General features: G+C 38.7%; 1 protein-coding gene across 1 annotated transcript in view; it reads left to right on the plus strand.

Moving 5' to 3' along the window:
* bgnb (biglycan b) overlaps positions 1-12,867 on the plus strand; it is a 28,507-nt gene that overhangs the window by 7,271 nt on the left and 8,369 nt on the right. The window contains exon 2 of the mRNA XM_036590947.1: positions 8,491-8,776. Within this exon, the coding sequence (XP_036446840.1) occupies positions 8,527-8,776 (250 nt within the window). The 5' untranslated portion in view covers positions 8,491-8,526. The remainder of the gene's footprint in view (positions 1-8,490; positions 8,777-12,867) is intronic.

Consider the following 12,867-nt stretch of genomic DNA (forward strand, 5'->3'; position numbering starts at 1 on the left):
AAAGGGTGGGTTGGTATGTCTGAAGAGTCGTATCAAAGATTCAACTAGCAGACATTAATCAGGCCATATCATAAATCTGTGTTGTGTTTCATTCTTCATTCTTATCAGTGAAGTGGCTCCCCTGTATTATATAATTACATTTGGGTGGGTTTACATACACACTTAAAAAAGATGGTTCTTCTAAGGTTCTTTAGTAAAGAAAATGGTTTTAAATAGAACCATTGACACTCAAAGAACTCTTTGCGTGATTGAAGTATTCTTTGCTTTGTGAAAGGGTTTTTGAGATTGATGGAGAATGTGTTGTGTATGTTTCTATATAGAACCTTTTTTGAAAAGGGTTCTATATAGCACCAAAAAGAGTTCTTCTACTGTTATGATGTCAAGCCTGTAACAATAGAAGAACATTTTTGGTGCTATATAGAACCGTACATTCTCCATCAATCTGAAGAACCCTTTCACAATGCAAAGAACCTTTTAATCATGCAAATGGTTCTTTAAATGTCCATGGTTCTATGTAGAATCATGTAGAAGCACATATACTTATCTATATTATGGTGCTATGGTGTCCATAATATAATTTGTAGGCTGTGTCATGCTGAGCAGGATGCAGACTTCTCTGTAATTGTGCCTTTCTATTTTTCTTTCATTTAACTATCACTTATGCAGATAAATGTAGAGGGATGTACGAACACACTTTCATAGAACTACATTTAGGCCTAGAGGTCTTGTTGACTGGCATCTTTTATTAAGAGTACATTCATCAGTCCCAGTTTGCCTTTCACCCTGACATGCCAAGATTTAACAAGAAAAATCTGGCCAAACTGTTGGGATAATGCATCTGGCCTTAGAGAACAAAAGGGCATTCATTTTAATGTTAAATGTGTACAGATTCTGTTTAAAAGAGAGTAACTCAGAGAGAGATGGAGTGGGATAAATGTATTGAACTGAGGTTAAGAGGGAGAGATGAGTCAGATGAGATGGGATGAGGCAAAGAAAAAGAGAGATGTAGTTGTCCACAGATTGAAGGTATTGTTTGATTAAAATAGTTTGGCAAAAAATCACATTTCAACAGTTTTCCATTTACCCCAGATGTGGTAGATCAGCAAAGACATGTGTGGTGTCTAAATTTGGCTTCTTATTTTAGTGCTGGGGCTATGAGGCTAACGTTGCTAACAAACACAAACAACCTGTCCAAACCACATCCACGTCTTCGTTAAGTTTGCGAATGGGGTCTAGTGAACACAATTACTATCTATGAACCACAAAAATAAAACTTCACCATGTAGCTGACCACTGCAGTGAGTCATTTTAAACAACAGCGTGCTGAAATGATAGGGAATGAGTGCTACAGATCCTGTTCTCAGTTTCTGTTGTTTCTTTTTAACTATGTGTACAAATCTTTAATTTGTCTGAAATGACTGCCCTCAGTGTTCAGCTACATGGTGATGTTTTGCTCAGTTTTATAGTTTACAGCAAGTCATCCCATGTCCTAAACCACACTGACAAGCCTGTGTGACCTTAATGAAGACCTGGATGATGTTTCAGTGGGTTGAGAGAAATTTTGAGGATGTATCCACAAAAAAGATTTGGGTAAGTGTTTAAGTGTTTGTTAGCAATGTCAGCCTTGAAGCTCCAGTGCGAGAATAAAGAAGTGAAACTTGGACACCTTATGTGTCTTGGCTGATCAGCTACAACAAAGGTAAATTTGAATTTTTTCATTAAATCATTCCTTTAAGCACCAAGAAGAACTCTTTTTTTTGCATTTTTTTTATTCAGGCTAATGAAAGCTTTTAGTTTTATTAGGCTGGGGATCATCAGTCCCTTCAGAGGCAGCAGAGAACATGAGGGTGTTTTTGCCAAACTTAGTGAGTTTTTAGATGCACTAAACCTGCATTTTAAAGTTGATAATAAAACGAGCCATTAACAAAGGCAGGATGGAAGTTGTTCTAGTCCTAAAGTCTTGAATGATAACCAGTGGACCAATGCATGCTCAATGGCCTGGTTTACACTGCCAAGATGTAATAGGCCTCTGTGCAGAAAAGATCCATTTCATAGCCTGGCTTGTTTCATTATGCCTGAGTGAAGGTTGTGGAGCGCCACAAGGAGGGCAAAAAAGTGCTGATCTGTGCAATTCTTTGTCCGGGAATACACACAACCATGATTGACAGATGTAGTAGTGCCGCGATATTTTCAGAAACCACACTGTGATTCTGCTAAAACTATTTTGGGCTGATTAACTTACCAGTGTCTTCTATACTTTAGAGGTGCTGATAACATTGAAATAGCTATTATTCTTTACATTTGTTAACATGAAAAAATAAGTGTGCTACCAAAAAACAGAAGAACCATTTACACCTAAAAGCCAAATTAGTCCTATGATAAATTATACAAATAATTACATAAAATAACTTTTGAAAATAAACTCAACAATAAGAAATAGAGAACTATAAATTGGTTGGGCCTGAATTTTTAGGGTTCATTCTACTGGAATTTTATGAGCATTTTATGACCAATTTCCCTCTACATGGCAGAGAGTTTAGGGGAGTACAGCTTAGATTTAAGCGATTAGCTCAGGTTTTTTCAGCTGGGAGATTGATTAGGAGGCCACAACTGTTTTTAAATAGAGAGTTTTTTTTTTGTATTGTTTGTCACATCTGATCAAGGCCTTGCATGTAGGGCGAAACATGTTTTTAACCAAATTAAGTTGCCCTTTTGCATTGGATAGAGTGAGCGTTGCACCTTTTCATCTGAGCTTTTTGAAATTTCGGAAGCACCTCACCTTTGGTAGCACCTTTTTTCTTCATCTTGTTCCCAGTAAGGTTGATTTCAGTTTTCCTTTAGTCATCTAGCTGGTAGACGATAATAGATAACAAAGAGCCAAATAGTCAATATAGTCTATACACAGTATATTTTACAAGAGATTTCACAGAAGCCTCAACAACTTATAATACTATAATATATAAATATATAATTGATATAATATCATGGGGTTTTTTTTATCTTTTTTTAAGGTTTAAGATTTAATTTTTATTGTTTTCACAGTAACTGTTATGCACAGGAGAGTAGCATATTATTCCGTCTCAACAAACAAACAGGCACAGTTAATGATAGCACATCTAGGAGAATAGGCATACATTACTTTCAGAGTTTTTTTTTTTTTTAATAATAATTGTAACAATAAGAAAACAATCAATACAGAAGTATTACAAAGTGTTACAAAGCTACAAGTCAATTGAATTTAAATACTCTTCAGCCTTGTTCCACATTTCACAGTATAATATACATTTTGGGTTAAAAGAATAGGACACTCGTTCCAGTAGTACATTTTCCAGTAAAAAAAATTTCCATGCAGCTAGAGAGGGTGGTTGTGGCTCTTTCCATTAAAGTAAAATCGTTTTCTTGGCTACAAGTGCAGAGGATAAACTCATTTTAGCTAGTACTTTACTGAGCGTACATACAGAGGTGTCACCTAAAATGATTAGCCTTGATTAGGTATATTAACATTAGTGATCTTAGACAGATGTTCAATAATACTCCTCCAGAAAGATATTACATGTGAGCAAGACCATAACATACGGATGAGTGACCCTTTGTTTTCAGTATAAGGTGTTTCACCCTTTATATTAAAGCTTCTATTCTTGTCAGGGGTCTTGCTTTCAGTTTTTTCAAAGAAATCTGCATATTTTTCAGTCCTAGGACTTGGTTGCATTTTCTGCTTCTTACAATCCAAGTAATCCAAACACATTCACTGATGTTGAGGTCTGGACTCTGGGGTGGACAGTCCGTTTCTCTGAGAACACCAGCAACTTATTTGTTTGATTTGCACATTTTCTACTTTGTCTATTTCCGTTTCTCTGTAAGGGCTTCTTAACAGCTGCACATCCTTTCAGACACATAGTGTTGAGTTGTCTTCTTCCAGCGGAAGGATGGACAGGATCACCATGTGAAGCAAAAGTGGAGCTTAATTTTCTCCTCTACCAAAGATGAAAGCTTTTAAATACTGTTTAACTGATGGTGACGTTTTGGTGTCTACCAGGTCTTACACAGATGTTAGGAGTCCCATTCTCTCTGTATCTTTCTCTGTATCATTTTTTGAACTCTAGTTTTGGAAACTCCTGTTTTTTAACCTATTGTCCTTTGTCTTTTGGACAGTAGTGTATAAACAACCTCTAAGTTCTTCTCATTACTATTTGTATGTATTGTCATTGATATGGTTGCTACTTTATTGAGGAAGTATATTTATTAAGGCCACTATCTTGCATGAGGCCACTGTCTGGGACATAATGTCTTTTTTTGGACCAGCTTAATATCCACTCTTATATCCGCTGCCTGTTGCAACGTCCTGTCCATCTTGTGCTGATGTTGAGGATCCATCTCCTCTGTTCTAATAGTGACGGAGACGAGGGCGGAATTTCCACTGCAGATGTTTCTTTTGCTTGTGCATCACTGAAGTTCCTCCAAGAGGAAAAGTCGGGGATTCTGAGCTCCAGGAACAAAATTAGATCTGATGACATCTGGTCCTTCTGGTTCAGCCATGTGTCTCTTATGATGACAGCATGGTAATGAAGTGACGGAGGACAAGTTTTCAGTAAGGGCTTGTATGGAGGCTGAGTGGTGTTTGAGACAGAAACTTGGTTCTTATTTTTCTCTTTCATTGCACTTACAAATGAAAGATTATGATCTCTGTCATTACGGATAAGAAGGTTCTAACTTTGAGGAGGAAAGAAAATACTCTTGGCAGCGAGTGGTAATTGCTCAGTTTTGTTTTATAGAGTTAAGTATACGTTTAGAAGCGGGAAGCAGGTGACGAGTCAGAATTTAAGCTGTGGTTTGAGTAGGTTTAATGCCAGGGTCACACTTACAGGCTGTCAAGTGGCAAGACATTGGAAGGTGTATCAGCCTTGGCTTAAAGGTGACTTTAAAGGAAAACTCCAACATTTTTCGACCCACTCTCTATCTGACACATCTGTGTCATACTGTTGATTACCACAGACAGTCATTTTGAGCCATTTTCCTGCACTCAGAAAAAAAACAGAAAACACATTCACTTAAAACTCATTTATAATAGATGCTTTTGGGCAGTTGCTGAATTCTATAAATAAACGTTTGAAATGGAAATCTAACAAGAATTCAAAACTACAGTTATTACATTCTAACAACACAGTTATTAGGTTGAGGCAGACATGGTGTTTTAGTGACGTTTTATCCAACTGTGTAATACTGGATACAATATACTGAATACAACCTTTTTTACCTTTACTTTCTCCACAGTTTCCCTGTGAAACTTCTAATAACACAGCTATGCTGATAATATGTTGAATTCTACCCTCTAGAAAACAGTCCCATCACTAAAAGACCAAGTTATGCAGACTGCTTTATTTATAAATAATAAATAATACATTTGACTGAAGAACTGATGGAATTCAGCAACTGCCCAATGCATTTTATTGTAAGTATTGTAAGGTTTCAATCAACAGATTCTTTTGCATGTAGGGGAGAGCAGGACACAAACTATTATGAGGTAAAATGTAACATGGACGTTTATTAGAGATTTCTAGTTAATCCGATTCAAGTAGACATAACTTTAGCCATGTTCTCACAATCTCATAGCAATGTTATCCTCAAATTTGGGTGGGGTTAGTTTTAACACAGTGTTACAACTAAGCTTCCTACAGTAAACAGATTAGTCTATTTATACCCCACATACATTCAGAACAGAAGTGTTTACACACTGATTCATCAAAAACATATGATAGATGTCATGTAAATAAAATATATCTCTATATATTAGTATATAGTATATATCTATATACATCCTTATTATGAAGAAAAGGGCAAAAATACTTTGAAACAACTTTAAACTAAGACAATAAAATGGTTATCGGAATTTTTTAATAGAGAAAATACTTAGCTAGCTACATTTGTGGGTTTCTTTGGTCACTTGTCTTGCCGGTTTTTAATTTTTCTCATAACACTCCGTTTAAAGTGTGCCTCTGAAAAAGCATTTAGATTGCCATGGAGCCCTAACACTTCACCATACCCCTCTATCTCAACAAAAACTGGGACTCCCTACCCCTAGGTGTGAACGTGCAAAACGGAGGGCTAAGGGCTAAGTGGTAGGGGCAAGAGGTGACATGGGATTGGGCCAAGGATTAGGAGGAGCAGTGCTGAAGTGTTCCTTTAATGGCTGGAGTATCATCAGTGGTGCAGTAGTTACTGCAACCCCTCAGCCACACAGTGAACCCTCGGCTCAGCTCAGTCTTTGTCACAGCAGAGACATCATCATGCTCAGCTGGAGCAGGTTCAGCTATGACATCATGAACATGCTCTCCACCCTCCTAGACACACACACACACACACACACACTGACTGACGTTCAGAAATACTACCCCCCCCTTCCTGTCTAATGAATGGCTTGAGTGTTTGCAAATCCCTGTTAGACGTTTTCACTGCCACCACAAACTGTATGACCAGTCTCGCCCCAGACACACACACATACACACACACACACACACACATGCATGCATGCCAGCTGTCTCATTATTCTCCCCTTTCTGCCAAAATTTGGGGGATTTTTCACAGATAAAAACCTTTTGCAAGTGCTTGCAAAAATTTCTTAAATGGATTTCTGTGTAATATTCATTTCCAGTGCAGGTGTGTGGTGATCCGTGCTGGGTGGAACATTAAATCTATGCATGGCAGAAGGCAGCGAACCATTCGGTTATTTATTCATAGCCTTCTGTTGAAAAGAGCACTCAGCAGACAGTCACCACATAATGATTTTACTGACCTCCGGCCGGAGGGAAAATGGCCCTGCTACTATAATAATGTTGAAGAGAAACATACTGACTTGTCTTTTTACTCCACGTCCACACTCAGGACCTGCTTTAGTAGAGTTCACAGAGCGAAGAACAAGTCACCATTCAGACTAAAAGACTGTCTGACAAAGGTTTTAGAGCACCTTGCCTTCTTCTGTAATTTTCCAAATAACGTTTCACAGTTACGTTTTATGCAAAACTGCCTGTAGACATTTAATAATAGCTATCAATTTACTAATAATTCTGTATATTACTTATTTACTAAAGGGTAGATTTTGAGGCACTCAACTTCATGCATAGGTGTCAGTAGCAGTTTTGCAGCCCCTGAAAATATTTAGCATGGGCCCCTTATCTTACCTTATTCCCCCTTATCACAGCATTATACTGCTCCATAACTCCAATTCTTATTTAGCATGCAGCAAGCTGTGAATATAATTTTAAGCAACACGACTGCATATTAATATTATATACTGCATGTAACTGGACAAACTTATACAATAATGTTTGTTACTTCTCAAAAGTGTTGCATTTTGTATGCATGTTACATAGAGGGGTGATAGATTGCAAGATGCCCTGCTGTAGGCCCTGAAGAGCACAACCCGGGGGTATAAAATGTGTGAGATATGGTGTTACTCCTAAGATCCTACGTTTTCAGATGTTCTTTCAAGATCTAAACCACTTTCTGTTATGTTAAAAGGCCCAAATCCACTTTTTGGGTATTTTACTGTTTTCCTAGATGTCTACCTATGATGGTTAGGTGGGTTTATTCAAAAACAACCTTAATTCATTTTTATATGACTATTTTTGAGCCTCTCTTTATCCCTTAGAATTAAACAGGCTGTTTCTAGTACTGTGCCTTTTAGGACTGATATATCTGTTGGAACAAAACCTCATACCTCCAAAAAGGTAACTTTACAGGACAAGGAAAAATGTTCTTAAATTGTAATGGAAGTAAAAAGAGAACTATTTTTCCCAGTAAACTTGGACCATTTCTGTTGGTCCGTTCATCATGACATTTTGACACAACATAGTGCCTTTTGTCAAAGAATAGTGTCAAAAAATTAAAAATGGAGATACAAGATTTTGTCCCGACAGCAGTGATATGTAAATACACCACAGCTGATTGGCTGCCCTGCATTGTACCTCATTCAAAGAGCAGTCTGGGCTGAAACACTCCTCATAACTTCACTGTGAATGGGCAGAGCAAAACATATATAAGCTGAATAGGCTGATGAATGACATCACAAACACAATGAATTTGAAACGGACTGTTTTTGAAGCTTAGTTTGCGTCTCGTTGCTGTCCAAAGAAAACCATGCATCTCCATTTCTGTCGATTTTTATTTTTCTGCGTCATTTCAACACACCAGCTGTCCTTCACGTCATGTGAAAATTTCATGATGAATGGACCAATAGGAATGTTCTTAAATCACTTGAAATAAAATCTCTTTACATTACATTGAAAAGTAAGTGTTTTTGCCTTCTCCTGTGAAGAAGAAACTATTTTGGAGATTTTTCTTTGGACAGCGACAGTACGATGGACTGTATGAACTGGGGAGTGAATGTTTGTTGAGTGAATGAAACTTTAGCAATGTTGTCTCTCTCTCTCTCTCTCTCTCTCTCTCTCTCTCTCTTTCTCTCTCTCTCTCTCTCTCTCTCTCTCTGCCCTGCAGGTCAGAGTGTGTAAGTGTGGCACAAGTGTCTCAGTGATGTTCTCCCACTGCTGCATCCTGCTGCTGCTGAGTGTGTTCAGCCTGACCCCCCTCTCCCTGGCACTGCCCTTTGAGCAGAGGGGCTTCTGGGACTTCGGCATCGATGGTGATGGCGGAGGCTTGACGACGATGATGATGAGGGATGTGGAAGAAGGCTCGGCCGTGGAGGACCCGGCACCTCCGGAATTCCCTGTGTGTCCGTTTGGGTGTCACTGTCAGCTGAAAGTCGTGCAGTGCTCAGATCTGGGTGAGTGTTAGAGACACGAGTGCATGTAATAGAGATGATGAGAGAACAAGAGAGATGTTGAGGCAACAATTCAACCAAAAAAAATCACATTTATACAGTTTTCCTCTTACTTCAAATGTAGTCAGTCAACCCAGGACATGCACACAGTTTGCTACTTTAGCTTTGGCCTCCAGCTACTAATGTAGCTAACAAGTAATGGAAGTACTGAAACCCTCATAAATTAGTATCATTTTCTTAAGTGATCTTGAACAGGCTGATCATTGTTGTCCAAAAAATCTACAAAATGGTAACTTTACAGGAAAAGGCCAAAAATGTTGTTACATTTAAAGTGAGTTAATGAACAACTGCTGTGCTGAAATGATGTTGAAAACTAAAAATCTGAAAAAAATGGAGATACCTGTTGTTTTCTGGACAGTGATATGCTCATTGTATGGTATACTGTTATTTACATGCCATTGATGCAAGGCACCACTTATATGAGGCAACAAACACTGCCTGAGAGAAAGTTGTGCTGTAGATTTTTCAAATTTAACCAGCAGAGTGGACTATATGAGTGTGTATAAAAGAACAATGTGTATCCACTCCAACAACAGAATAGACAGAATTAAAAGATGAGTAGTATTTATATTACTTGACTGGAAATCCTTGTAAAGTGTAAGGTGCATAGCATCGTTAAATGACTATTAAACTATTATCTGTTTTGGTCGACTAGCAAGCCAGCGTGTCTTACTGCAGTTATGTGTACTGCAGTTTTCGAGTGACAGCAAAACTGCACGGTTACTGGTTTAGATGTGAAATTTATTTAGTTAAAGCTGCACTATGTAAGCTGTTTTATGAGTCCTGAGTTATTAGGAAAAAACACACTGACATAAGGTGTGCATGCGCTGCTGTGAGTCCCCTTGTAAAGCCTGAAATAATCCTTTAAAAGACAGAGGTGTTGGGTCCAATGACTTTTTCCAACCAAGTCATATGTCTTTACATATTATCATAACACATACAGGGTCACAAAGAAGGTCCAGCTTGATGTTTAGGTCTCAAATGCAAAATCAACATTATACTAATGAAGATATGTTGACAGTAGTAAAGAATTCACTTACATTCTCGGAACACGTCCTCAGTTTTGGCCAAGTTCTCTTTTAATACTTTTTCAACCCACGCGCAATAATCAGATTTATTCATATATAATCATTTATTCTGATAATTGAAGTTAAAAAATGTTCTTCCACATGTTGCATGCAATTATTAATTTCCATCAAAGAGGTCTCCAAATCTCCATATCTCAAAACTCACATAGTGCAGCTTTAATGACATCAGCAAAAGAACTGCGTGTTAGAAGCTTCACGAAATGGGTTTCCATGGCCGAGCAGCTACACACAAGCCTAAGATCAAAATGCACAATGCCAAGCGTCGGGGGGAGTGGTGTAAAGCCGGCTGTCACTGGCCCTTTTCTGTTCCAGCATGACTGAGCCCCAGTGCACAAAGCAAGGCCCATAAAGGCATGTTGGGTTTTGTTTGGAAGAACTTGACTGGCCTGCACAGAGCCCTGATCTCAACCCCATCAAACACCTTTGGAATGAACTAGAATGGAGATTGCGTGCCAGGCCCTCTCATCCAACAACTGTCTGATCTCATAAATGTGCCAAAAACTTGTAGAAAGCTTCCCAGAAGAGTGGAAGCTGTTATAATGTCAAAGGGGGACCAACTCCATATTAATGCCTACGGATTTAGAATGGGATGTCATAGAAGCTCCTGTAGGTGTAATGTGTAGGTGTCCGAATACTTTTGTCCATATAGCATATATACGAAGTCAGTCAGACTAAGCTTAAAGTGCAACGTGCATATACTGTAGTTTGCATATGCTGTGTTTGAATTTATGACCTGGTAGGTGCTGTTGCGTGTGACCAGTTTAACAGCTTGAGGGTAGAAACTGTCCTTGAACCTGGTGGTTCTGGCTCAGATGTTCTGTTATCCCTTCCCAGATGGCAGCGAAGGGAACAGGAAGTGTCTGGGGTGTTCAGGGTCTGAGGTGATACTGCTAGCTTTTTTTAGACATCTTTTATTGTAAATGCCCTGTATGGTTGGGAGGACAGCTGCAGTGATGAAGTGGACAGTGTTCACCACCCTTTGCAGGGCCATCTTGTCCGCAGCAGTGGAGCTGCTGTACTAGACTGTGATGCAGCTGGTCAGTGTGCTCTCCACTGTGGACCTGCAGAGGTTGCAGAGCAGCTGATGTGGCAGGCTGACTCTAATCAGCCTCCCGAGGAAATGGAGGCATGGCTGGGCCTCTTGATGAGATGAGGAGCTTGAAATTGCGTAAGCTGTTATTTTAGGGTGTTGATGAATGTTTATAGTATGAAGGGATAACCAGTGTGGTGGATGAGTGAAAGAAGGAAGGAACAACTGGATAGCCTCCAGGTCAGGAAGCGATAAGGAGCGAGAGTCAGAGTGGTCAGTCACAAGTGTTGTCTCAAAAAGAAAGCGTGTGCTAGAGAGAGAGATAGAGGTGGGGAAGAGATGGGGAGAAAAAGAAAGGCATTCTTCAGGGATTTACCCAAAGAACATGGAGGAAACTGAGGCTTTGATTCAAACGATGAAATGGTTCTGTGTAATTTCCTCGCAAGCTTTGAGGAGCGATGGCGTGTTGTTCTTGGGACACGCAGAGGATGTTTGACAGGAAGGAGTGGAGAAAGAGAGTTGGGGCAGAGGGAGCATCCTGCACACGGAGACATGCTGAAAGCCTCGGGTTGAAGAGCTGTTGTTTATTTATGAATTAAGGATAAAATAAGGGATGATTAATCCATCATGTCAACCAATAGACGTGTACAAAAAGGTCACGTTTGCAAACAGAAGCTCGAGTCAAACAGAGGTCCGCTTCACACGGCTTATTTCTCCCTCTGTTTTTCTTTCCACTGGTGGAAAATAACAGAAATACGGCAGTTTGTTATTTTGTGGAGAAACGTACCAGCAATAAATTTGTCATTTGCCGTAAGTCATATTTTGATTTCTTATTAGTCATTAATGTGAGTTAAAGATCACCTAGTTATTACACAGTTATTTTACATAAAGACTTTCACTCATACATATAAAAGTATAATTCATCCAGCTAGTTTCTTCCCAATTCCACTTTGCAGCAAATTTGCAGTCACATTAACTCAATCCATTTAAATTATTAAATAAACACACACACACACACGCACACACACACACACATTTTCTAAGCCGCTTATCCTTCTGGGTCACGGCAAGAGCTGGAGCCTATCCCAGCGGCAATCGTGACGAAGACAGGATTCACCCTGGACAGGTCGCCAGTCCATTGCAGGGCAGACAGACAGACAGACATTGAATAAATATATATTTTAAAAATTTTATTTACTATCTCTATGAATCAGAAATGACTGTTTTCAGAGGTGGGTGGCAGTAGTAAGTAGTATATCCAGTTTTTCCAAATGATAATACTTTTTACTTTGACCTAACTATATATGTGAAGAAAATAATCCATGTTTTACTCAATCCCAGGTTTGTCATTTAGCTACTAATTCTTTTTTTCTGTTCAATTTCATTCTGTTCTGTTGGTTCAGCACCTGGACTGCTTTGTTGTTGCTCACAACACTAACTTTTAGGCTTTAAACAGTTGATTTTCGACCAAAAGTACTTACTGGGTAACTTAAAGAGAGATTCCATTGATTTTTTTCTAAATCTCTGTATAACTCAATCATTAAAATGTAAACAGAGTCATTCAGTTTGATGTAAAATGCTTTATTCTATAGTCAGAATGATTCACAGTGGTGGTGATAGAAACCAGATGTGGGAGGAGTTTTAATGCCTCTAGAAGCTGCCTCACAGAGAGTTATTACCTAATATATTTATGGATACACTCTCTAGTGTCTGAAACATTGTTTTACTGTAGTTTTGAGATAAGATTTTGACCGAAACCAGAGAGGTACATGCAGGGTGTTGTAAGGCAAAATAGTCCTCAAAGATTTTTTTTCTCCACTTTTAAAATTAATTTTCCATTATTTTACCATTATCAACATTACATATAACAATAAGATGATCTGTGTAGGCTTGCTGGTCGTCCTGGATTGTAAATA

Source organism: Colossoma macropomum, unplaced genomic scaffold, assembly GCF_904425465.1.
Source record: "Colossoma macropomum unplaced genomic scaffold, Colossoma_macropomum, whole genome shotgun sequence".
NCBI lineage: Eukaryota > Metazoa > Chordata > Actinopteri > Characiformes > Serrasalmidae > Colossoma > Colossoma macropomum.